A 27,116-nucleotide genomic window follows, 5' to 3' on the forward strand; every position below is an offset into this window, starting at 1 on the left:
GAAAGCCCTACTATATCCTCAGAGCCATGGGATGGTACAGCTTAGCTGACCCCAGCCTCTTGTTTTTGTGACAGGGTCTCACTATGTAGTTCAGGTGGGACTTGAACTCACTTTGTAGCCCAGGCTGGCCTTGAAACAATCCTCCTGCCTCAGCCTTCCGAGTGCTGGGATTACAGATGTGTGCCACCATGCCATGCAGCCTTGTCTCATACTAGGGAACACAGGAGGAACCTGGGAGTTTAGAAAAGTTCTTCCCCTCCATACCTTGCATCTCCTTTGCCTTGAGGTCTTATTTTAGTCTTCTGAGGCTGCTCCCCACCCTATACCAACACTGGCCATAGAGGACACAAGGACTGCCCTTCTGCAGGTCCCAGTCTGGGCCAAGAGGATAAGACCAGCCAACTATAACCTCAGAAAGTTAGTTGCTGAAGTCAGCACAGGTTGCTGAGAAGACAGGTCAGCACTTTGTCCTCTAACATGAGGCCAAGGGGTTTGGACCTGGTCCAGCAAGTAGTCTTAGAGAACCAGGGAAGTTTTAAGCAGAAGCAGCATATGGGAGGCCCAAGAGATTCTCCCTCATTTTTGCACAAATTCTGTCTCTTTGTCTTTTTGAGACAGGGTCTCACTAGGCAATTCAGGCTGGCCTTGAGCTCACTTTGTAGCCCTGGCTGGTCTTAAACTTTCAATGAAGGGTCTCACTAGGCAATTCAGGCTGGCCTTGAGCTCACTTTGTAGCCCTGGCTGGTCTTAAACTTTCAATGATCCTCCTGCCTCAGCCTCCCAAGTGCTGGGATTACAGCCGTGCACCACCACACCCAGCAAATTCAGTCTTCTTTTTGTGCGTTTGGAAGTCCCACTGTCCTATCTAGCCTTACTCACCTGTCCACCTCATGCTCATATCAAAACCATTCATCCCCAAAATGTGATGAGCTATGGGGAGGGCCTCAATCAAGTGGCTGGAATAGATGACTACGTGTGGTGGCTACTAGCCCAGTGGGAGGTTTTGGAGTCTAAGAGGCCTAGTTTAGGGTGGACCTGGTGAGAATGATGGGTGGAGCTTTCAGGATGGACTGGGCCTCTCAGTCAGTCTTAGGTTTTGGACAAGATCACTTTGAGAGCAGTGCAATTAGATATGCTAAAGTGAGGTCATCATTTGAGGGCCTAATATGTACCCAGGATCTTCGTCAGATATCCTAGTCAGCGTGCAGCTCCTCTCCACTTGCCTGCCCTGTGAATGAACCTCTCCCCAGTGCCCTCAGAGCCCCTATACTCCAGTGTGTATATGTGGTTGTGTATGTTGCCTGTTGCTAGGGATCAAACCAGGGTCTCATGCACACTAGGGAAGCACTGTGCCACTCAGCTGTATCTCCAGTTGCTGTCTTTAATGGCAGACTTCAGTCTTTGCTTCTTTCCAATAGCCCAGAAATAAACGTGACCCTGCTAGGGGGAAGGGCTTCCCCAGGAAAATCACACTGTTGGAAGGAGAGGCCTGAGATCAACACCCAGTCCCACCAGGGAGCTGGATCTCAGCATCCAATGCCAAGTCCCCACGGAGTTCTCCCTGGCAAGCCTGGGGTGGGGGAGGGGGTGCCCATGGGGCCTCTCTGCCTGCCCAAATCTAGTCTGCCATGAGGAAAGGTAAAAGGATCATTTTGATTGAGGCCACTTTTAGTACAAAAAAAAAAAAAAAATCAGAAATAAATTGTGCCCAAAGCTTAAAGCTTGGTAGCTGAGACTGGACCAGGACTGTATTCCACATGAGGGAGGCGGGCTTTTCTGGGAGCACCAGTCTAGGAAGTGAGGGCAGTCTTGACATGGGGTGACTCCGCTAACCACTCCATCACAGGGCCAGCCTGTTACCTTCTGCCACCCTCACAGAGCCAGAGGACAGCTGATCTCATTGTCAGAGAAGGGCCCTAGAGGGCAGATAGGGCTAGGAGTGAGTTGCCCAAGGTCAAACTGTAAAGCTGTGGGAGGCAGCTGGGAGTATAATATCCTTATCTGCATGCACCTAGAAGAGCATGTGGGGTGGCTAGGAGGGGCAGCGCCAGGACGAAGACAAAGCCTCATTCACCAAACCTGACCCAGAGACCGGGGCCAGTGGCTGCTGGTGTGACACAGAGGCTTGGCCCCCTGGGGCTGGGTTGCCACAGAACCGTGAGGCTCACCACAGGGAGATGTACAGAAGAGGACCTTGGCCCAGAGGTGACTCCTCCCCACAAACAGCCTGGCAAAGGTACAGACAGGGCGGCATGTTTACAGTGGAGGAAGCAGGGGGTGGGGCGGGACCTTTGGTCAGAATGCCCCTCCCAGTAAGCGGGAGAGGCCCCAAGAGATGTGGTGGTAGCCGTTTGTTTGTTTCTCACTGCCAAGAGGAAATTAAAGAGAATCTGCCACTTCCTTCCGCACCAAGTGGGACTGGGGGAGGGGTGTATACGCTGTGCAGTGCAGTAGCCAAATTGCTGTCATCAGCAGCTTCCAGTGCCCCCTGCCCAGGACAGGTACCTTATCAGGTCTGAGTCCAGCCAGCTGTTAGGCTTAAAAGAAACTCAGGGATCATTTTCCTGTTTTCAAAGCAAACCACCTGAACTCACTGGGATGGTCTCTTAGCAGCGCTCCAGATACCCTAGTCTTTCTCCCAAATTCTGTAGATTTCCATCGAGAAAATCAACTGATGCCCAGGAGCTCAAGTTTCCCATCAGTAGAATGGGTTTTAGGGCATTCCTGGCTCAGCCTAAGTCAAGTGGGCATGAAAGGTAATAGCCCATTCCCCACCTCTACCAAACCCATAGAATGGGTAGGAGACACGCTTAGGGTTTTTTCTTTTTCTTTTCTTTCTTTTGAGACAGGGTCTTGTTATGTAGTTCAGGCTGGACTTGAACTCACTATGTGGCCAGGCTTGCTACAAACTTGCAGCAATTCTCCTGCCTCAGCTTACCGAGTGCTGGGATTACATGATGTGCCACTGTGCCCGGTGGGACATGCTTTGCGAAGCTCCATCTCTGTGCAGAGGGTAGGAGTGGAATAATTATGGCAGGATACAAGTCTATGTTTGAAGATGCCCAAGGCTGAAGCAGTCAGCCATGGGTGAGGTTAAGGGGTGTCTTTATTGCACGGTACCAATGTCAGGTTGACAAGGTGTCACCTGAAAAGCTTCCTGTTTTCAAAAAATACCCAACTCGCTGGACACTCAGACCCACCAGGGAAGAAGGGATCTACCCTGGGGTATTCCTTGGCCTGTGTTTTAGGCTAATGGCCTGGGCCTGGGCCTGTGACTCTTGTCACGCAGGGCCAGTGAATTGTCCAGTAGCAGCTGGTTTATCCTCTGTTACCCAAGACCATAAGGTAGGCCCATGGAGTGAATCACCAGGGCAGGGACAGTAGTAATCACCGGCCTTCCAGGGGGTTCTCTTCACCACTTTCCAAGGCCACAAAGGGCTTCTTGCATAGCTCTCCAGGAAGCTCTGGCTCCTGAACTCTCAGGCCCCCAGGGTCCTGGTCAGGGGTCTCCCGCTTGCGCTTGTGCAAGGAGGGGCTCTCCTCACCCAGCCGACCCTCAGGGAGGCCCTGGCTCCGCAGACAGACGATTGCTGCAGTTTGCTCTGCCAGTTTCTTGGACTTGTCCCTGGGTAGATAAAGCACAGGACAATAACATAGGTGTGCAAGTTGCAGGACTAGAGGCTGGAAGGTGCAACTCTGCATACCCTTGGCAGAGATTCTGACAAAACTGAGTAAGGGTATCATGTGGGGACACCAGTGCCCATGCATACCACCTGCTTAACCCTCTCAGGCCATGATGGATTCAGATCTCCCCACCCCAAACCTCACGTCCTCTGTTGAAGAAACTCACCATAAGGTCGACTGGTACTTTTGCTCTGCAACAGTGACAATAGAGCAGAACAGGCGATCTAGAGGTCGTTGAACCTGGTGCAGAGAGAGAAGGAAATAGGGCTGGCTGCCCTGGAGGCCAACCTGCTGCATCTCATCAAAAGTAGATAAAGGGAAGTACTTCCAACCCAAATCAAATGAAGTCTGCCTGATCACATGTTCCTCCCATGCAAAGTGTCTGGTGCATGAAAAAAAGACAGACACACAAATTGACAATGATATTAAGCGTGTCCGCAGTTCTCTCAAGGGCCTAAGCAAAGGGCTATCACGGCCTTTTGCTATAGATTATGGGGCCTTCTCCTACTGACATTTGGGCATCCCCCCCAAATGAGGAGGAGTGTACCAGATGGCAAAGGGGTGAGAGAGGACAAGGATGGAGACAGAGAAGGTACACACCTGGCAGAGAGACCAGGTGATATGGCTGGAGCAGAGGACTGAGTAGATGAGACCTAAAGTAACGAGGTATGGGGGCGGTGCACCATGCTGGGGGACTTGATCCTACAGCCACAGGGGAGCTGATAGCTTGAATAATGGAGACAGAGGTTCAATTTGTTTTGAAAAAGTCACGCTGGCATCAGGTATGGAGGCACACCCCTGTAATCCCAACACTTGTGAGGCCAAGGCGGGAGGATCATGAGTTTGAGGCCAACCTGGACTACATAGTGAGTTCAAGGCCAGTCTGTACTACACAGTGAGACCTTGTCTGAAAAAACCAAAAAGTTATTGCAGCAGATAGGGACATACGGTCCAGGAGGTACAAGGCTGGAGGCGAGAAGGCCAGTTGGGAAGAGGCAGAGCCTATAAGGATGAAAGGAAATGAAGAAAGACTATCTCAAAGTTTCCAACTCAGGGGCCTCTTGTCTGGACTCCAATTATGTACCCCATGGCTGAGGCTAGATCCAAAGATGTGTTTGCCGGAAATGGACAACAGGCCAAGGGCAGAGGAATGGAGGGCAAGGTGAGATGCCGGCCAAGCAGCCTGCTAAGCATATGCTGGAGGTGTGCTGGGGTGATGGCACCAGCATTGTGGCTGGCTGCAGGTTAGGCCATAGCCAGAACTCACCGTTTCATACACAGGCTGTGCTAACTTCTCTCTCCGGCACCACTCCAGCAAGCACATTTTGGGGGTGATCTGGGGTGGGTATGCTCTCCTGCAGAAAGAAGGGGAAGCAGTAAGGGACCACTCACCATCTCCACTACCTCTGTTAGCAAGGGCCCCCTTCAGTTCCTGATAGGAGCTACAGGAACTGGAGGAACTGACACCAGGCTGCTGCCTTAATGTTCCTGTGCCTATTTTCCTGGGAAATCCTTCCTGTCTTACCAGCAGTTAAGGCCTAAGTTCTACCTGAAGGGAAGATGGGTTTCAGCATGCTTGTATACTAGGTGGGGAGGATCAAGCACTCTGAGCTCCAGCCTATAAAACTATTGTCAGTAGCCAGGAAAAAAGGTCCAGTTTGGCTCTCAAGATCAGAGGGAATGGGTAGAAGTAAGCAACATAGGTGGTCATGCAATGATATCAGAGTCTAGCTCAGTGCATACTCTGATTCTGTTTGCCAGGAGTCAAGATGATCTGCTGCGACCATGGACACAACAGACTCTGGCTTCACAGTCTGTAACAGATGGACAGGGTAGGAAGGACATGTTCCATCTTCCCACTGGGAGCTCCCTCTGGCATGTGACTGGCCAACAGCTGTACTCTCACCCCCACCCCCAAGTCCTTGCCAGTCAAGACTGGCTCCAGGTCTGGGTCTGGGGACTGAAGAAAGGCTCAGATCCAGATGGCAGAGGACAAAGATGGGAGCACCATTCAAAGCTGAGTCACAGTCTGAGACAAGAATCAGCCAGAAGCTACTCCTGCCTGGAAAGGATGCCACAGGGCTGGTGTGGGACAGTGGGTATGGGCAGGGGTACACAGCCAAATGAGAGTGAGCTCCTGCAGCTGTTGGGAGCTCAATGCAGACAGCTAGATCCTCAAGGCCAGGGGAAAACCACAGACTTTCAGGAACAAGAGGGAAGTGCCCCCACCCTAAGAGAAGGAGTGAGTCAGGACAAAGGAGAGTTTAGTCACCCTTGGGACCACACCCTGAACAGTGCTGCCTGGGCTTATTGTCTTCCCTAAAAATACCTTCTTGGGGATGCTGAAAATTGGTAACAAGTATCTAAACCAAGGAGACTTGTGGTCCCTGAATTCACCACCAATCACATATGGGCAGCAAATTTGCTGGCCCAGTCAGATCCTGGCCTGTGCTTAGGCCAAGCTAGAAACCTACCGATCAAACTTGACAGCCATCTTAATGACACCAGAGCTATCTTCAGCTGGCTCCCCCACCTCTTCTGGAGTCCTGGCCAAAAGTTCAGCCCTCCGGGCATCTAACTCCCGTGTGGTCTCCTCGTAGAAGGTACCAAGGCCAAAGGCCTCACTATGGAGAAAGAAGCAGAGCCGGATAGGTACCTTAGTAGAGCAGCATCAGGGGTACTGGAGGAACAAAGGGCCCTAACACTGAGAAACTCCTGGATCGTAAACACCAAAACTCCACTGGGGGTCTGGACAGTGGAAGGTATTGCCCGCCCACCCCAAATCCGAGGTCAATTTGGACTAGAAGCTGGAAAGAGAACATGAACTTCTGAGCATGGACAGAAGAAGGCTGGCTTGGGGAGAAAAAGTTCTACAGGTCACCCCTACCAGCGAGGATGGCCGAACAGGTAGGTGTCCCTGGCCAGGTGCGACTAAGCTGACCAAGTGCCTGGGGTGCACCTCAGCTTATCCTTATGTGGCTCATGTGAGGAAGAGACAGAGGCTTGACCACCAAGTGGTTCCCCACTTTGTACTGGGCCACGAGCAGTTACCACAAGCAGCCTGAACTGAGGTACCACCAGAGCTGCAGACTTACACTCTGTTCTAAAGGTCCAGCTGCTTAAGCTAAACGGGACAGGGACAGACACAATGCCATAACCCAAAGGTGGAAGGAGGATTCCGGCAGGGCTTTTCCCTTCTAGGAGGGATCTTGGAGGCTGGAGGATACCCAAGAAGATGGAGCTCTAAGGATGAGAATGGTAAAGGCTTCTTGGGGAAGGGAGGATACAGACAGCCAGTATGAGGAAGTAGCCCTTCCAAGCAGAGGACCCGTAGGAGCACAGATGTGAAGATAAAGAAGCAGACAGATAGATAGGGAGCTGTGGGAACCAGAACTAGGTTAAGCTATGAAGGACCTCCAGTGTAATCCACCTGAGTTGGAGCTACACCAGATCTAGAGGACCAAGGGGCAGCCTCTCAGTATAATGGGTGCAGGCCCAGGCCAAGGACTCCCTCTTCTGACTACTGGGAGGGCCCTGGTATGTGTGACACTCTCATTAATGGAAAAGCCCCTTCTCAGGAATTGCCAAGCCTATCCTTTACATTCTTCCACCCTACTAGTGCCCTAGTTCCAATTTCTGTTGCTGAAATCAGTCTAGAAATGGAACATTCCAGAGTTTTAAAGGTATTCCCTTCTATGAGGCAAAGTTGTACCATTACCCCACTTCTCCACACCTATGTCCAGAAGCTGTGTCCCTGGGCCCTCAGAAGGTCAGCTTAAGGATCAAAATCAAGCCTGGGAAATGTCTGCAAGGTCAGTTGGACAGTCCATTGCATTTCTTACCAAATTTCCTGGGAAGACTGGGCAGCATGGAGCAACCTTCCCTGGGGCGACTCCAACTGATCTCGTAGCATCTGACACAAACAGTACTTGGTGTTGGTGTAGTGGTTGTCATACTGCACTGCCTAGGAGGAGAACTGGCATGAGCCTATCTGCCGCTAGGCTCCAATGATAGGGAAGGGGCTCCCAGGGGGCATGAGAGGTATGCTTATAGCCAAAGTAATGTGATCCCTTAAGAAGAGCCACCTCCACTTGGCCATCTATCCCCCTACATAGCAGTACCAAGATTAAGGGTCACAGCCAAGGCCCACAGTCCAAAGCACACTTTCCTGGACAACCTGCCTGAGACATACAAGTGGAAGGGACCCCTTCCTGCTTCAGCCTCCACAGCCTACCATGGAGAACCTAGTGCTAAGTATTTTCTGGAACAACGGGGAGCACCAAATTCTGGCACAGCCAGTCCAGTCCCAGGATAAGGGTAAGATTTTTCCAGTTTTTAGAACCTGGGCAGGAACCTTTACTTCCTACACCTTAACTAGCCTCCCTCCAACTTCCCCTATATAGGTAGGGCATAGCCCCCATGTTCACACGTTTCCTGTTTCTGTATCTCAACAAGGAAAAGGTGCAGCAGTTACCCCTTTCCACAGCCTAGGAAGGGAGGCTCATGGAGGCAAGATGACTGTCTAGGGCAGTGATGGTGAATCTTTTCGAGCTTTCAACGATACAAACAGTCCACTGCGGCATGTGTGCCATAGGTTTGCCATAACTGGTCTACATGGACACCAGCCTGGCTGGGATAGAGCAGAAGAGCAACAGCAGGTAAAGACTGCTTGTGTAGTCCTCCAGAATCGCATCCCCTCCCTCGTCCCGAACTGTTCTAGAATCTCTACCTGAGCCTATGTCATCAGTGTCTGGGAAGGTACAGCGGCACACTCGGGACAAAGAGGCCAATAAGTGGGTAAGCCCTGGCTGGCAGCAGGGCTGGGATTCAGCTTGTTTGGGCCAGAAGGCACCTGGTTAGACAAGAAGCAATCCTGTAACACTTAAGGCCACTCCCTTTCTCCGTGACAACACATCCTCTTGAGATCTGCTCATGAAGGTTGAGCAGCAGTGAGAACATCACCTTTCACCCAGTGAGCAGACTCAGCATATACTTGCCAGTTGGCCAGAACTGAAGAGCTGACCTAGGCTGAGGCAAAGCTGACCCAGACTGATGGAGAACCAGTGGTCACCTGCCTGTCCAAGAGGATACCCAGAACAAAAGGAATAAAGACTGAAGGAGAGGCTCTAGGACAGACTGCCTAGCCCTGTCCTAGACAAAACACAGGGTCTTGTACCACCCCCAGCTTAGGCAGCCATGATAATATTCATGCACTATGTAGTCACAACTGCCTGGGCACAGCTATGGCTCAGGGAGGCATAGGTAGTCCCAGGCATGGGTGAGCCTGGGACTGAGGAAAACTGAGTAAGTCTGCTCTGGGTGAGGGCTGCACCCCCTTCTCATGCCCAACTTACTGAAGAATTTGAGGACCACCCACTGTCTCTGCCTGTTGACAGGTGCAACCAATCAAAGTGCCAGAGTCTCAGGGATGTATCAAAGAAACAAGACAGCTGAATGCCTCAAAAATTTGGTTGCAGAAACCAGGCATGGTGACACATGCCTGTAATCCTAGCACTTGGGAGGCTGAGGCAGGAGGATTACTGTGAGTTCAAGGATAGCTTGAACGGCATAATGAAACTCTGTCTCAAAAAGACAAAACAAATAGACAAAAGACAAAAAACCAGAAACAAAAATTCCCCCCAATAAATAAATAAATAAATAAGCCAGGCGTGGTGGCGCACACCTGTAATCCCAGCACTCGGGAAGCTGAGGCAGGAGGATCGTTGTGAGTTTGAGACTAGCCTGGGCTACAAAGTGAGCTCAAGGCCAGTCTGAACTGCATAGCGAGGCCCTGTCTCAAAAAGACCAAAAATAAATAAATAAATAAACAAAAATTCCTTTGCAGGGAAATGTCTCTGGCACTACTATCAAGCTCCCAATGAGCAGAAACTGCTTTACAAAAAGCCAGTCCCAGCAGGTGTGGTGGTTCATGTTTGTAATCTCAGTACTCAGGAGGCCAAGACAGGAAGATTTCTACATGTTTGAGACCATCTAAGGCCAGCCTGAACTACATAGTGAGACCCTAACTTCAAAAAAAAAAAGGAAAAAGCTCTTCCCTATGAAAAGAGTTAAAAGTTAGGCTATTTCCTAATTCACAGCAAAACATTCTGGGAAACAGCAACAGAAAAGTAATTTTGCAGGGAAGGGAAAAGGGAGTTGAGACATGGTCTCACTATATAGTTCAGGCTGGCCTTGAACTCACTGTGTATCCCAGGCTGTCTTAAAACTTGCAGCAATCCTCTTAGCTCAGCTTCCTGAGTCCTAGATTACTGTGTACCACCATACTCAGCGAGCAATAGTGAAGTGAGGGCTGAGGATGGAGCTATCGCACTTGCCTAGCATGCCTGAGGCCCTTGGTTCAGACCCCAGCACAGAGCATAGGCAGTCCCAGGCATGGGAGGAGAGGGGAAGTTTTATATTTTGACAGATGAGGTAAATCAGGTGATACATCTCCATGGAAATAATCTGTCCCTAGAAACAACTACAATGGCTCCTCCTGGCTGAGGCTGCACCTGTGCCAACCCTGAAGCATGCCTGTTTTCAGTGACACAGAACCTCATTGTCCATGTGCAGGGACGTGTGTACACTGGGCTGGGATAGAGAAAGAGAACAATGTGTTTCAGGCTTCAGCAGTACCCTGGATCTGGAAAGTCCTTGCTATCACCTCCACTTTCTTCAAGCTTTAGAAGTGGGTGATGGCAGGGGCACATGAACCAGTGTTTTCATATGGCAGCTGGGGAGACCCAATCCTATACTGAAGAGCTCAAAAGAAAAGGAGAGGGAGCTGGGCATGGTGGCGTACTCCTGTAGTCCCAGTACTTGGGAGGCTGAGGCAAGGGATCGCTACAAATTCGAGGCCAGCCTGGGCTGCATAGCAAGACTCTGTCTCAACAAACAAACAAACAAACAAAAAGAGGAAGAAAAAGAGAGCAGCAACAGGGACTGCTGGCAGTTGGAGGCCCCCACAGGGTGCTTTTTTTCTGTAGGAGCATAGCAGGTAGTAAGAAATGGGGGTTTTTAAAAAGTGCAGAGACGTACATATCTGATGTACTTCTGCATGACCTCTTCCAGGGGACGAAGACCATCCTTGAGGAAGATAGACGGGTTCCACATGGCTGCTCGGGCCAACATCACTGAAGAGGCAGCGGTGGCTTGTCGGAAGTTCTCTATGTCCAAATGTTGCTGGATGTGATCATGAGATCCTCCACTGAAAAGCAACAGGAGGGCTAGGGGTGTTCCCAACACAGAGCCTACTAACAGTGTAGCTTTGGTCAAGTCCCTTCAGCTATCAGAGCCTCAACAAGTGGCAATTATAATGCATTCTTCATTAAGAGCACTAAGTGAGATAATATATGAAAAATAGCCTAGGTCATGCCTGGAACTTAACAGATATTCCAGAAATTTTACTTTCCTTCTCTCACATCTGAAACAATGGTCAAAGCTACTTTTGAAAATGTGGCCCAGGGGCTGGGGATTTAGCTCAGCGGCACAGCGCCTGCCTAGCAAGCGCAAGGTCGTGAGTTCAATTCCCAGTATTGGAAAAAAACCAAAAAACCAACCAAACAAACAAACCAAAAAAAAAGTGGCCTTAAACTAGGATATAGGCGCCAGAGAAAACCCCCATGCTACCCATGTGCTGTCTAAGGATTAGGTCAAATCTCTGAAGGGGAAGGGGACACTGTTAATGATGAGAGGAGGAAAGGAGGCCCAGTTTGGTCATAATTCCTCTCCCCCCTTGCTGCTCCTAGGGCCTTCTCAGAAACATCTCTGTGTTTATCGATTTTATCAGGGGTCAGGTGGCAGCCTCAGTTAAGTGATAGCTGTGTTGTGGGAAGGACCCTCAGGTGACAACAGAAGCAAGGGGCTCCAGGGTCTTGAGTAGCTCTGCCCTCTCCAAACCCCTCTGAAACTTTTTGCCAGGGGATGCAGGCTCTGGCTACCATGTCTACCTTTTTTTTTGTCTTTTTGAGACAGGCTCCCACTATGCAGTTCAGGCTGGTCCTGAACTTACCTTGTAGCCCAGGTTGGTCTTGAACTCGCAACGATCCTCAGCCTCCCGAGTTGCTGGGATTACAGGCGTGCACCACCACGCCTGGCTCCTATGTCTATCCTTAACTCCTCCCTCCTACCAGTCATGCATGTCTTCTGTCAGAGCTTCTCTATGCCAGGCTTTCTAGGCTGAGGCTCTGAGCCGGACACAGAGTAGCCTTGGGCTGCTCATCAGTATCTCACACCTGCAGACCGAAAGCTGTGCAGAATGCTTGTCTGGGTTTCTTTTTCCTTCCTTCCTTCCTTCCTTGCTTTTTCTTGTTTCTTTTATTTATTTATTTTTTTCTTTTTGAGACAGGGTCTCACTATGTAGTTCAGGCTGGCTTGAACTCACTATGTAGTTCAGGCTGGTTTTGACGTCACAGTGATCCTCCTGCCTCAGCCTCCCAAATGCTGGGATTATAGGTATGCACCACCATGCCTGGCAATTATGGTCATTTTTAAATGGTCTCTCATTTCACTTTTTTGTATGCCAGCAAGTCTTTTCTGAACGAGATGGGGCACAAAAAGTAAAGGAGGAGGAAGTGACACTCACTTGGCTATGACGGGAATGGAGAGGGTTTCAGCAATGGCTTTGATGATTTCACAGCTGACAGGGTGCTGAGGCCGCTCCTCACGCTTCCTTGGAGATAAAGAAATGAGATGGGGCTGAGGGCTGACTGCCAAAGGCCATGTCACTGCTCACAAAAGACTACCTTAGCCAAACCTTATAGGCCTCCCTACCGAACCTCAGGCAGCCATATGGACATCAGGGTCAAGTTGCAGGGCATGGCCTTTCTGACCCCTGGGGAAGAGTGCTGTTGTGAGAGACAGGGCAGCATAGACTTGTGCTGAGAAGGCAAGTCCAGCTCTCAGAAGACTGCAGGTGTGGCATGCTCTAGGGGGCCAGTACGGTGGCCTGGCTGGCAAGGTGATGTAGCTTTCCTTGGCATCCCCTTGCCTTTGCCAGAGACGACAGACATTGCCATTTGAATGCTGCCACTACTGCCCCAGTCCTCCCCTCCCCAAGGGGCTGGGAACAGCTGCCGCTGCTCAGGCTGGCCACTCCCACACAGCTGCTTATGCTGAGGCCAAGTTGTACAGCTGATCCTGAAGAGAAGCACTTGACGCAGGACAGGGCTCACTCCCAGAGCAGCCAGGGCAGGTGACAGACAACAAGCCACAGGAGAGGCAGGACACAACCTGGGGCCCCTCCAAGGTCAACTGCAAGAAGCTCTTGTGTATGACCGAGCAAGTCTTAGGCACAGTGAGGACAGGCCTCAGCTGAGCTGTGCTCAGAGACAAGCAGGAAAGGGGACTGACAGGTCTCATCCGAGTGTGTTCCCTTTGCTACATTCCTCGACTCTTCAGAAGGCTCCGCTAACCCAGCTGTACCTCTACTTTCCTATATTCCCAGTTTTAGCCTATTCTCAACAGCTCCGATGAAAGTCCTTCCTTAAACTCACCCAAATTGGACTTCCTAGTACTTCCAGCTTCTGACAAAAGTAACAGCTTTCTTTCTTAAGAAAATACTGTATGTCAGGCAGTGTGCTAAGGCTTTTATTCACAATTTCATACAAGCTTCAGAACAATCCTATTATAATATCTTAATTTCCAAACGAGGAAAGTGCTACTCAGAGAGGTTGACTTTCCCACAGTGCACAGCTAATAGACTGCAGAGCTGGGATTTGAAACCAGACAGCTGGGAGTCCAAAGCCTACTGACTCAGGAAGGAGAATACATGCATAAATGTATGGCTCTACCTTTCTCTCTTGGCTTCAACTTGAGAAGCCTACTTTTCTGTTGGAATTCTGGGTGTCCTCTGAAAATGCTGTGACAGACACAACCAGCAACCTGGGCTGCTCCTATAAGATCCCTCAACCCAAATGGGACATTGGTCAGAGGAGCAAAGTTACCAACTGAAGTATACTGACTAGGATTCTGTACCAAAGCACATCTTGGACACAGGAAGCAGATTTGACTGGGATGCCAAGGGCAGCCTTCAGAAACGCCTGAGCTGCCTGCAGATAGCACATTAGCTACAGACACAAGGACTGTTTAAAGAAGTCTTTGGAACCAATGGTAGTCTAACAAGGGCAGGCAAAAGAGGCAGTGCCTTTCTTTTATTTTTTATTTTCATTTTTTTTTTGTCTTTTTTGAGACAGGGTCTCGCTATGCAGTTCAGGCTGGCCATGAGCTCTCTTTGTAGTCCAGGTTGGTCTCAAACTCACAACAATCCTCCTGCCTCAGCCTCCAAGTACTAGGATTACAGGCATGCGCCTCCACGCCTGGGGAGGCAGTGCCTTTAAAAGGATGGCCATTTTCCTGGGGTCATTCAAGAAGGAAGCCATTGCTCAATAAAATGGAAAGAAAATGAAATTCAGAGCTAGAGTTCTAATTCCACCACTTCCTGGTTGCCTGATACGATTTTGAGCAAATCACTCCATCTCTACCACGTCCACATCCTGTGTGTAGGGTGTTTCTCTCTTCTCTTATGTCTCTACAGGTCAGAGTAAGCCAAGGGTGGTGACACATGCCTTTATTCCTAGCACTCAGAAAGCTGAGGCAAGAGAATTGCTGTAAGTTCGAGACCAGCCTGGGCTACACAATGAGTTCAAGGCTGGCCTGAACTACACAGTAAGACCCTGTTTCAAAATAAAACAAAACACCAAAAACTTAAAAAAAAATAAAGCTCAGAGCAGGCCTAGCACAAGAGGTGCTCCATGAATGACACAGAAAATACAAGCCTATTTAGTACCCCTTCAACTCACAGGATGTCAAAGAGCTAGCTAGGAAGGCATAGGCTAAATACATGGGAGAGAAGTTGGTTGTCATATGTGGTCTGGTGAGGATCAATGGCTGAGGAATCTCTCCAGTCAGTCACTAGAAAAGTGATCACTCACCTTCCATGAACTGCAATGGCAGCAATGCCAGTCCTCTCTATCCGCTTTACAAGGCTCAGGGTATCTTCTAGCTGAGGAAGAAGATTTACAGTGTGGTTACTCAGGTCCCAGGGGAGCAGCTGCCAGCTCCTTCATGTGGGCTCAGCTTCACCCCTCCACCAAACCTAATTCAGTGCCTTATGAATTATTCACACCCCCAAGTGCAACATAGCCAGAGAGGACCGACCTTCAAATGTAACACCCCATCCTTACCGACGGCAGGATGCGAATCTTGCAGGTCACAGGTCTGCATGTCCCTCTGACAAGCGTGCTAAGGATCTGTAAAGAGAAGCACACAGGAGCACCTACCGGTTCTACCACACTACTTGTACTAATTAACTCTGCTATAGACCTGTGCATTCCAGTGGAATGGACAATTTGTTCATGCACAAGTACATACAGGTATCTGGTATGTGTGGGTATGTATACACTACATGAGGCAAGGAGTCTGCCTCAGTTCTATGTTAGAGATCCAGCACCAGTGGTTCCCTGTCTGGCACCCAGTGAGATAGATAGATAGATAGATGATAGATCTCTCTCTCTCTCTCTCTCTCTCACACACATACACACACACACACACACAAAGAATGAGTGAATGGATCTGTATATATTCCTGTGTGGAAAGAGTGATCCTTTGCCAGAGCAAACATCAGAGTTACCTGGAAAGCTTAAGAAACACAGACTTGAGCCAGGGATGTAGCACAGTGGCACAGGGCCTGCCTGGCAAGTGTGAGGCCCTGAGTTTGATTCCCAGTACTCTCCGATTCTATCCTTTTATTTCCTAAATGAGTCTGTAGGGGCAAGGGCTTAGAAGTATGTATTTCCAAAAAGCTCTGCCCAACACACTCCATCCTCACTGAGACTCTGAGATCTACCCCTGATTAAAACACATGACTGACAGCTGCTTTCCTGGTAAAAGAAAGGGAATGTTCCCTGAGTGCAGTCCTAGGGCCTGCAGAGTGAGGAAGCAGGAAGGTGTTTCAGGGCCTGAGCTCTGTATTCATGTACCCTTCTCTGTAGGGCAGTCAGATATACATGGGTGATACTGGTAAAGCAAAAGACAACATATTCAGCAGGGTGTGGTGGCACATGCCTGTAATGTAGTCTCAGCTATGTGAGAGACTAATGCAGAAGGACTGCAAGTTTGAGGTCAACCTGGGCAACAGTGAAACCCTATCTCAAAATAAAATGAAAAAGGGCTGGGGATGTAGTTCCATGGTACAGCACTTGCCTAACATGCACAAAGCCCTGGATTCAATCCCCAGTACTGCCAAAAGAAATTTTCTTTTCAACAAAGTATAAAGTGCTTATTCCATAGTAATTGAAAAGTATTTCAAAGAAAGATCAAGAAGTTTTATAGGAAAGTGTTAGGAAGGTGGTAAGATCAGACCACAGAAGAATCAGTGATCAAGAGAGATATATAAGTAAGGAGTATCGGCACATGCCTGTTATCCCAGTTATTTGGGAGGCTGAGGCAAGAGGATCAAAAGTTTGACGCCAGTCTGGGCAACTTAGTGAGATCCTGTCTCACAATAAAAATAATAAATAGATAGATAGATAGATAGATAGATAGATAGGGGCTGGGGATGTAGCTCAGTGGTAGAGCATGCCTGGGCCCAATTTCCAGTACAGTGAAAGACAGGGCCGGGGCATATGACACTGCATGCCTATGCCATTGCTATTGTCTTCTCACATCAAAAGCTTCATGCCAGGCAAGGTGATCTCCAGAGCCCTCTTCTAAAGACTGGACTTTTGTCTGGCACAGCAAAGGGGATACTCAGGCAGCTGTCACCGATTCTGAGTCTAGGCAGGCAGAAGCATCAGAGAGCCATTTGCCAGAACCAGTAAGAGGAGACCTTTCTTTCAGGTACAGGTGGACAGTTCATGAGCAAGACAGAGCTTTCTCTACCAGGCACAACTGGTATCCAAGTGCTGCCTCAGAAAACCAACTCGGCCTGAAGTCCTATGGTCATCCTAACAAGCCTTAAAGGGGCACTTAACTTTTAAGGGGGAACTGCCAGGTCCTCTAGGACACACCATAAAAATTCTCTCAGCTGGGTATGACGGCACATGTCTATAATCTCAGCACCATGGGAGGCTAAGGCAGGAGAATCAGCAGTTTGAGTACAACCCAGGCAACTCAAGAACTAAGTGAGACCTTGTCGCAACATAAAAATAAAATTAAATTAAAATTGAAAGGGCCAGGGGCCGGGCATGGTGGCATACACCTCTAAACCTTTGGGAGGCTGAGGCAGGAGAATCACTGTGAGTTTGAGGCCAGCCTGGGCTACAACGTGAGTTCAAGGCCAGCCTGAACTGCATAGTGAAACAATGCCTCAAAAAGACATAAATAAATAAATGAATGGGCCAGGATGTAGCTCAGTGTATAGATCCTGTGTTCAATTTCCAGGACTTAAAAAAAAAAAATCTCACTCACTCAGTCTACTCTTCAGGCTCACAGCAACATAGCTCAAAGTTTCCCGTATAAGTTCTCACTTGTTTTTTTTTGCGGGGGCAGGCAGGGAGGGAGGGGGAATGGTACCAGGAATTGAACTCAGGACCTCACGCTTGCCAGACAGGCACTGTGCCACTAAGCTGTAACACCGGCCAAGTGCTCACTTGGCATCTACTGATATTTGGTGATTTATGATATTCCAGCTGATCTGATCCAATATTCTATCTGGTGGAATTTCCCTTTGGCCAATTCTATCCAAGCATCTCTAACTACTTTCTTCAGTACTTCTGTTTATTTCATGTCACATTAAGGCCCAGGAAGGAAATTGGAAAACCAAAGGCCCTAGCCAGTTCTGAGGACCACACGAAGGAGACAGGGTTGACTGACTCCCTGACTCCCCTGTCCACCATTTTCTACTCCAAAGGTATAGAAAATTCTCAAGTGTCCCCCACTACCTTTTTTTTTTTTGAGACAGGGTCTCGCTATGTAGTGCAGGCTGGCCTTGAACTCACTCATGCAGCGCAGGCTGGCCTCAAACTCACAGCAATCCTCCTGCCTCAGCCTCTCAAGCACTGGGATTACAGGCATGAGCCACCACATCCACCCTGCCCCTTTTAAAAGCTGGATCTCAAACTTATGGGGCTAAACAAGCATCCTTCCTGCCTTAGCCTCCTAAGCATGTGCCACCATGTCTGGCTGTTATCTTTTTTGATCAAGACTAATAAACGAAAGCACAGAGAGATAAAAATAATCTATGGCATAAAACTTTCCATCTTGAACTTTTCTTGTCTTAAACATATATTTATGGATTGTCCAAAGGCAATTACAGTATTTCAGTATTCCTCAGATCCCTGGGAATTTTAAACGATCCAAGCAGTTTGTGAAGATCAAATTTTCAAAATCTTCACCAAAGACATCCTTAAGTCACCCTCGCATTCCTACAGGGCTCCATTTTACACATTTTTTTCTTGCTGGAATGGTGGCTTATGCCTGTAATCTTAGCACTTTGGGAGGCTGTGGCAGGATGCAAATTTGAATTTAGCCTAACTTAGTCGCTTAGCATGAACCTGCTCCAAAATAAAAAATAAAACAGGGGTTGAGGATGTATGAAGTGTCTTGCTTCAATCCCCACCCTGCAAGAAAAAAAAAGGGATGGTGTTAGGGATGAAACCCAGGGCTTTTGGGTGCTAGGCATGCAACCTATCACTGAACTACATCCACAGCCCTTTTTAGTTCTTTATTTTGAGACAGGGTCATGCCAGGTTGCCCAGACTGATCCTCCCGCCTGGGATTTGAGCCTCCTGAGTGGCTGGGATTACTGCTATTTGCCACTGTGCACCACTTGGACGTTTTTAAGTGCATAATTCAGTAACATTACATTCACAATGTTGTGCAACCATCATCACTATATATTTCCAAAGTTTTTCATGATCTCACACAAGTATCTTTAGTTTCAGAAAATTTCTGCAGACGGCCCTGAGACACACTCTTATGATAGAACCAGAGAAGCCTAAAACATCATGTCTACAGAACCCATCAAGCTCCTGCCCAGTTTTTCAGTTTTTCAGCACAGACTACGTTTAAACTGAATGTCACATCTGGCTTTACTGTGAAAGCCTACAACCCTGCAACTTCCCCTCCAAGAGGTGAACCCCAATTACTAGTCCGAATTGGCCCATGTGACCGCCCCCACCAGATAAGCAGCAGAACAAACTAAGCTTCTGAGGTGGAGTGCATCTCTGCTACCTCATGGGTGAACACGCGTCATTCAAAGAGGAGCGATGGAGATGACAGAGCCAACGGCATTAGGCTGGAGGATACTGAAAATACCTGCATGCTTACGTTGTAAACCACAACTGCCCTGCTGGGAGACCCTCTTTTACACGTGGTGACCATTCTGAGTTCCACTCCATGCTGCACAGGTCTGTCTAACTGGAAGTCTAGGTGCCTCCTAAACTGTGGCTAGACACCTAATCCCAGGACCTTTAAGATGTCATTGAGAAGGGGAATTGATGCTGGGTTAGGAGTCACAAGACTATGGCTCTGAAGCTGGCTCTGTCTGCCAGTTATTTGCAACTTGATCTTGTGCAAATTATTTTTATCTCTGTGTGCTTTCATTTATTAGTCTTGATCAAAGGATAACAGGCAAACTTGGTGGTACATATTTGGGAGGCTAAAGCAGGAGGGAGGCTCCCTTAAACCCATGAGTTTGAGATCACTTTGGACAAACATAGTGAAACACTATCTTAAAAAAAAGAGATAACAAATTTCTTCCCTGTCTACTTCTAATGTACTTAGAAAAGGAAACTCTCCTACCCTACAAATGGTAAGAATATATTACAAGCACATTAGAAGGACTTCTATCTGTTGCTACATATGGCGTTAAAGAATGAGCAGGCACCCAGCCAGAACACTATGGTCCTTCTATGTTCCAGAGAGAGCTGGAAAGAATATTGAATTCAACTGCAACAGCCAGAGCAAACTATGGGAGCTTTTACTGTGTTTGAGTCCCAAGTCACTGTAGCCTGTGGGTAGCACTTTGAGGCTCAAAGTCCAGACAGGGAAGTGAAAATGAAGAATGGAAAGAAAAACGAAAGAGCAAAGAGGGGCAATAAGCTGAGGGCTGGTGGACTGTAAAAGGTGTATATAGTATGGCAGAAATGTCATCCCCTTATGCCCTGGCAGCCTATAGAACTGGCTAGCAAGGTCAGGGCCTTATTAAGCCTATCTACAAAATCAGCAAAGGAGAGGGAGCAAATGAAGATTAAGTTCAGTTTGTCACATATGATCCTGCCCTGGCTTGCTCTTAAAAGGCTGTGGTAGGTTCTTTGAGTGCATAGGGGAGCCCCTGTTGCTTAAATCCAGCCCCTTGGGAGAGGACCACCCACTTCTATATACATAGACACTAAGCCTGTCCTCATACAGATGGGCTAGACTGTACTCTCATGATCTCCCAGAAGGAGAGCCAGTATAAAGGAACCTATAGCCAAGTCTTCAGGCCCTCTTAGTCAGCTGAGAGTCTCCAGCTCCAGGCTTTTATGGAACTCAAGCCTGCTGCAGGCTGGCTCCGGCCTAGCTGCATGTCAAAAGCACAGAGTTTTACACACTTTTTGCAGGCTACAAGTGGAGAGGCTAGATGCACTTTGGTGAATCTGGAACAGACAGGGGAAGGCATTCCAGGCAACTCTAGTTCACAGTCATGCTTGAGGATGCTGTTTTTGCTCATGCAGGACTTACCTTCTCAATCTTGTCAGGGTCTGACAGCAAAGCAGCTCCCATTCCTCCCTAAGGAGAAGCACACAGAAGGTCTTCTTATAGCTGGGGAAGGAGGGCCCCTCTCTGTAGTGTGACAACATGGTATGGCAAACCGGTAGTCAAGGTTTACTGGCAATGGCATTTCTCCTAACCAAGTAGTAATGCAGCAGCATCCAAGCCCCCATAATCAGGGATTGGAGTTGGATGAATCCTAAAAGTCATCATTCTCATCCCCCTGGCAAAACCCATGGGACTATGTAGAAGTGGATTCTACAAAATTCCCATGCCATACTCAGTGTCTTAATAAACTAAACTCTACCACCTTCAACGCCTTTTAAACACACCTCCCTGGGGCTGGGGGTTTAGCTCAGCGGCAAAAGCGCCTGCCTGGCAAGCGCAAGGTCGTGAGTTCGGCTCCCGGTACCGGAGAAAAACCAAAAAAACCAAAAAAAAAGGAAAAAAAAAAAATAAACACACCTCCCTTTACAAAGAGATTAAATATACCTTTTACCCTCACCTCCAACTCTTGGTACCTATGCCACTAACAAAGTCTCTCAGAGGCACAAACCCTGTAGAGGCCTTTCTCTGCCAGCCACAATGTGCCAGTCCCGAAGAACTGGCTTCATGCCAAACTCTAACAAAAGCCTCTACAAATAGAAAACACCAGTTCATGAAGCTACTTCAATCTCCACAATAACAACAGTGATTGTCTCTCGATGATGGGGTATTCACCAATAATTTTCTTGCTTTTAAAAATAATTTTCTACATTTCTCAAGTTCTAGACAAGTTCTACATTGCTTTAATAATGGGGAGGGGAGCTAGCTTTAAAAATATGAATCTATTAGCCAGGCTCTGTGGTAAATGCCTGCAATCTCAGCTACTCAAGAGGCTGAGGCAGGAGGACTACAAATTCAAGTCCAGCCTGGGCAACTTAGCAAGATCTTGTCTCAAAATAAAAAAGGGTGGAGGATGTAGCTCAGTGGTAGAGTGCTTGTCTAGCATGCGTGTAAGGAACTGGGTTGGATGCACAACACTGAACAAAACAAAACAATGAAGTAAAGGGGAGAAAACAAACAAAAGCTCAGAGACCAAGCATAATACCACATACCTGTAATCCCAGCACTAAGGGGGCTGAGGCAGGAGGATTGTTGAGTGCAAGGCCAGCCTGGGTTACATAGTGAGTTCAAGACCAACCTAATCTATATAGTGAGAACCTGTCTTGAAAAAAGACTATGAAGAATGAGGAATCCTCCTCCTTGAGGAATGGAAGAATTTTCAATCTACATTTTTAATTTGGCTTCAGTTTTTGAACCATAACACAGAAGATATTTGGTTGGTACATACCATTATAGCATACGAGTTCTGATGAGCTGATATCAGGTATGTGCCAGCTGTTAGTTTGAATAGCACTACTGCAGTGGGAATTTATTACCTATTGTGAAATCAAATAAAAACGGGCTTCCTTCCCCAGAAGGAACCCATGTCCCTAGTTTCTTGTGTGTCTTCCTTAGTATATTCTGTGATCCCAGAGGCAGAGCGGCTGCCATCGCCTAGATCATTGTGATGGGCACACATGTGGTGGGTAGAGCCTTTGCTCAAGCCCTGTGTCAGGATTTGCAGTGAGCCAGGCAGCAGCTAATGCTCGGGGATGTGTGGGACACCAGTCTTGTTATGGTTTGTATCTAGATGTCCCCCCAAAACCTTGTGCACTTTTAGGTGGGGCTTTTTTGGAGACAGCTGAATCTAGAATATGTGACTGATTCATGGTTCAGTGCTAGGATTAAGGGTGCTGGGATTAAGGATGGGTGATTGCTGGTTCAGTCCACTGATTGGATTTGTACCCGTCTGGATAAGATAAAGGGATAGAAAGAGGCTTGTCTCTCTCTTGTTGCTTTTGCGGTCTTCCATCACCATGAACTGTTACCCCTCTACCATGTGCCACCCTGCCTTGGAGCCAACTGATTATGGACTGAAACCTCTACAAACTGAGCTAAATAAACCTTTCTTCCCTGAACTTTGGGTATCTGGTATTTTGTCTCAGCAGTGACAGAAAAGTCTAAGACAAGTCTGTCGCTGCACCCAACCTCTCCAGCCTCAGCCTCCAGGAGGACCAGCAGATTCTCAGTATCTGCAAGGTGAGTGCAGAGATTGAGAACTATGAACACCTATTTAAGGTGAATGGGGCTGGGGATACAGCTTAGGGCTGGGGATATAGCTCAGCGGCACAGCACCTGCCGGGCAAGTGTGAGGTCATGAGTTCAATTCCTGGTACCAAAAAAAAAAAAAAAAGATAAATGATAAATCCGTGGTGGCTCCTTCTACTTGCAGTCAAAGGTCGTCCACAAAGGAGAACCTGGGTGAGGAACTCAGAATCCAGGCCCAGGAAGAGAGAAAGGGCAGATGCCTAAAATGTTCACCTCTCCCAATCCCACCCTGCTGCCTCTTAATTTATAGCTTGATAATAAATGTCTTTTATAAGTCAATCAATCAATCAATAAATGAAATGTGTGAATAATACATATATATAAATGTTATTCTCTATTTTCTATATACAAATGGTAGTATACTATATATATGTCATGTTCTTTTCACTCCACAATGTGTTAGGGAGATCATTCCTTTGTGGGTTGTTTTGTTTTTTTCTGATTTTGTTTTTTGCAGTCCTGGGGATTGCAGTCCAGGACCTTTGCACTGAGCTATATCCCAAACCCTGTGTTCTATTTTTCATTTTGAGACAGTATCTTGCTAAGTTGATAAGTTGCCCTGGCTCCTGCCTCAGCCCCCACCCCCGAGTGCGGGATTACAGGTGTGTGCCACAATGCCCAGCTTGGTTTTCAAGCATCCATCAGGCCTTCCCTCAGGCAAGCAGGCAGTCTGCAGCCTCCGGACCTAAAGCTTAAGTCCCCAGGCTGGGTAACTCCTGAGAGCACAGTAGCTGACTCTGGATGACAGGTCTGGGAGACATCTGCTGTGTCTACACTGCAGACCTTCCACTCACCTTGTCATCAGTATCCCAGGAGCATAGCTGAAAGAGTCCCTCCTAGTGACTCACACTCAGCAGCCTCAAGCTGCCCTGTGATCTGCTCTAAACATGTCCTTCAGCAGTCCTGCTCACCGCTGAAGACCAACTGTCTTCCTGGCTGCCAGTCTTTCCTCCCTGTACACACATTGTATTTCCTGCCTCTGCCTCTTACCCCCAGTGTGATCCTTTGCCAGCCAACTCCTGTCCAATTTACTCCACTTTGGCTTCTTGTTCTATCCCTAGTTTCTGCTGTGGACCCAGGACTCATCTCCCATTATCTATGTTTGCACCTTAGCCTCCTGCCATTCTAATCCACAAAACATATGGATTCCAGATTAGTATTTCTTTCTTTTATTTTTTAGTTTTTTAAGATAAGTTCTTGCTACGTAGTTCAGGCTGGCCTTGAACTCACTATGTAGCCCAGACTGGCCTTAAACTTGTGGCAATTCTCCTGCCTCAGCCTCCAGAGAACTGGGATTATGGGTATGTGCTACCACGTCTGGCCAGATTAGAATTCTAAAGCACAGTGTGGTCACGTGGCTGCTCTACACAGAAAAAGCCAAAGATACTTAAAGTCCAAGTCCAGCTGACCTGATCCCAACCAAGGTTTTCACTCTTGTGGTCCTTTGCTTTTTCTTTGTCTCCCACTCCCCCGCACTGTATCCAAATCGAGCTACCTGCAGTTCTGTTCCAACCTTATGTAGGCCAACAGTCATCCCTACCTGTGTCACTCCCTCTGCTTGCAGGGTCCCAGATCTCCTCTCATATTTTCCTATAAAATCCCAAATTTAAGGACTGCCTTCCACTTCCTTCTTCTCTGGGCTATCATAACATTCTAGTCTGATCTGTTCTGACATGACCACGGGACAGGGATAATTGCACTGTATCTTCTTCTTCTTCTTTTTTTTTTTGTTCTTTTCTTTGAGACAGGAGCTCACTATGCAATTCAGGCTGGCCTTGAGCTCACTGTGTAGCCCAGGCTGGCCTTGAACTTGCAACAATCCTCCTGCCTCAGCCTCCTGAGTGCTGAGATTATAGGTGTATGCCAGCATGCCTGGCTTCCATTTTTTAAACGTGTCTATTCCATACATGAAAAGACAAAATTCTGTTCCTGTTTTTTTTTTTTTTTTTTTTTTTTTGGTTTTGGATTTTCTCCTGTACCGGGAACCGAACTCACGACCTGCGCTTGCCAGGCAGGCACTTTGCTGCTGAGCTAAATCCCCAGCCCCTGTTCCTGTTATTTTTTTCATCATTTGTTTTCTTCCTTGGGTATGACAGCACTCTCTATCTCCCTCTTTCTATGTGTATGTATGTATGTGTGAGTGTATGTATCTAGGTATATAAAATTTTTCTGGACTCTGGGTGTAGTAGAGTAGTTACCAATCTGGGGGTAGTTACCTTTGCCTAGCATGCAGAAGAAATCCCTGAGTTTGATTCCCAGCAATGCCAAAATTTTTTTTTTTTCATAAACCATTTGAAGGTAAATTACTTGTATCATATCTTTTACCCCAAAATATTTCAGTGTATATTTTCTGAGGGTAGGCACATTCTCTTATATAAGCACAGAAAAGCTATCACCCGCATAAGTTCAGTTTGATATTATATCTTTAGCTGATCTATTCTGGTCCCTATTCTGATTTTGTTCACTGATCTAATAATACCTCCCCCCCTTTAAAAATATCCTTTTCAGCAGTTTTCCCCATCTAGCACAGGATTTAGTCCAGAGTCAGGTACTGTTCTTAGCTTCTGCATCTTATTAGCTTCCTTTAATCTTTATTGTATCTTTGTAAAGAATACAAGGAAATCAGTTTACCTTGGTGGAATATTCTTTTGGACAGCCCATGTTGACATCAATACCAGCTACATCATTTTCTCTGGAAAAACATGAAGGAAAAAAAGGTAAGAAATATTCAATTTGACAGAAGACAGTAGAACAAAGGCATCAATGGGTCAGTACTCATGAGCCTCTCATTGTGTCCTTAGGTCTATGAAACACACCAACCCCTCAATGATAAAAGTTGAAAATCAGGAAAGAAGTCTGTCCCTAAAATGTACAGCTGCCTCACCTCAGTGCTCCAGAGGAGAGATATAATGTGCACATACATCTCAAAAGAGCTGGATGCAGAGAACTTTGCTGCACTGATATTGTATGGAGATGCTGAATGCTATCCTTGAGCTGTAGTTCTCACTGGGCTAGTGAAAATCATTTGTCAATGCAGAAAAGTGACATGTGGAGAAAAGCCCCTTTCAGAGCACTTGGAAGAAGGTTTAGGACTGCCTTCATTTGCTGGGCTGCACAGTTGGTTTATGCGAAACAAATCTCAGAGGGACAGGCATGGTGGTGCACGCCTGTAATCCCAGCACTCGGGAGGCTGAGGCAGGAGGATCACTGTGAGTTCAAGACCAGCCTGGGGTACAAAGTGAGCTCAAGGCTAACCTGAACTGCAGAGCAAGACCCTGTCTCAAAAAGACAAAAACAATAAACAAAACAAATCTCAGAGGTTAAAGGGACCGTCATGTCATCCTCTGCTTTTTACAAAGTTAAGTCTGTGATCAACAGCAATTACTGACTGAGTTCCTTCTTATCTGCACTGTCATTAGTAACAGGAGCTAACATTAAGTACTGATGATGTAGCACAATGCTGCACATATTCACATGCACTATTTGATTTACCCTTCTCTACCATGCCAGAGGTTGGTAGTACTATTGGTATCACTTTATAGATAAGAGAACTAAGTTCTCTGTGAAGTTTAATAACTTACCTAAGGTCACACAGTTCACAAGCAGTAAAACCAGAGCACCAACCCAGATGTACCTTAACTCCAAAGCCTATCACCTTAATAATGACACTCTTTTTCTGGCTTTGTTAACTCAGGAAACACATCTCATTCACACTTCGTAGGAGTTAAAGCCTCAGGGCTCTCAGGAGAGTCCCTGGAATGGCCCCCACCAGAAGGACGGGCATCTGGGCACAGTAGGTACACATGAGTCCAGGGCCAGCCTTCTGATGCCACAAACACAGAAGGAAAGCACTTTTCACCTGAAAACAAAAGGTAATGGGCCAGGAGGAAGAAAGCCAGTTTACTTCCAAGGTCGTTAGTGACGTTAAAGCCTCACAGCTCACAGGAGAGAGAAACGATGCTCCAAGGAGGGAGAAACTTACACAAGCCTGGCCACAGCAAGGGCTCGCTCTGCATCTGAAGTCCCCTGGAAACACAAGAGCCTTTATCAACCACTGCTGGACACGGGTACATGTATATACACAAACACATTCCTGTGTATCTCACATACACACTCACACCAACAGGTGAGTAAGGCCAGCTTTCTCTTAGCCACCCCAACAGACTAGCACACTGCCAAAGGAAAAAGGCGGGCCTAGAGAGCCTACACAATGCTGTCAATGCTGTGGTTACCTTCTTTTTTTATTTTATTTTTTTTGCCTTTTTGAGACAGGGTCTCATTATGCAGTTCAGACTGGCCTTGAGCTCACTTTGTAGCCCAGGCTGGCCTCAAACTTGCAACAATCCTCCTGCCTCAGCCGCCCGAGTGCTGGGATTACAAGGGTGCGCCACCATGTCCAGCTTGCGGTTACTTTCAAACACACAAAAATTGTGAACAAAATTTTATATCAAACATTCAAATACCACCACTTCGTTTCTACAATTAAGATTTTGCTGTATGTGCTTTATTACATATTTACTCACTGTCATTAATTTTTCTTTTTTTTT

At 47.5% G+C, this 27,116-nt stretch overlaps 1 protein-coding gene across 6 annotated transcripts in view; it reads right to left on the bottom strand.

Annotated features, from left to right (window-relative positions):
- Positions 1 to 3,047: 3,047 nt before the first annotated feature.
- Dus2 (dihydrouridine synthase 2) overlaps positions 3,048 to 27,116 on the bottom strand; it is a 45,973-nt gene continuing 21,904 nt past the window's right edge. For 4 of the 6 annotated variants that reach the window (XM_013503874.1, XM_005403588.2, XM_013503875.1 and 1 more), the window contains 12 exons: positions 26,552 to 26,595; positions 25,201 to 25,261; positions 20,347 to 20,394; positions 14,868 to 14,933; positions 14,616 to 14,686; positions 12,269 to 12,355; positions 10,723 to 10,891; positions 7,527 to 7,648; positions 6,159 to 6,308; positions 4,952 to 5,039; positions 3,851 to 3,924; positions 3,048 to 3,625 (listed from right to left, as the gene is read on the bottom strand). In XM_013503874.1, coding sequence (XP_013359328.1) covers positions 3,388 to 3,625; positions 3,851 to 3,924; positions 4,952 to 5,039; positions 6,159 to 6,308; positions 7,527 to 7,648; positions 10,723 to 10,891; positions 12,269 to 12,355; positions 14,616 to 14,686; positions 14,868 to 14,933; positions 20,347 to 20,394; positions 25,201 to 25,261; positions 26,552 to 26,595 — 1,218 coding nt within the window. In that variant the 3' untranslated portion in view covers positions 3,048 to 3,387. The remainder of the gene's footprint in view (positions 3,626 to 3,850; positions 3,925 to 4,951; positions 5,040 to 6,158; positions 6,309 to 7,526; positions 7,649 to 10,722; positions 10,892 to 12,268; positions 12,356 to 14,615; positions 14,687 to 14,867; positions 14,934 to 20,346; positions 20,395 to 25,200; positions 25,262 to 26,551; positions 26,596 to 27,116) is intronic. The other 2 variants (XM_013503876.1, XM_013503878.1) reach the window with 2 other exon arrangements.

The sequence above is a fragment of the Chinchilla lanigera genome, unplaced genomic scaffold (assembly GCF_000276665.1).
Source record: "Chinchilla lanigera isolate Chin_1 unplaced genomic scaffold, ChiLan1.0 scaffold00083, whole genome shotgun sequence".
Lineage (NCBI taxonomy): Eukaryota > Metazoa > Chordata > Mammalia > Rodentia > Chinchillidae > Chinchilla > Chinchilla lanigera.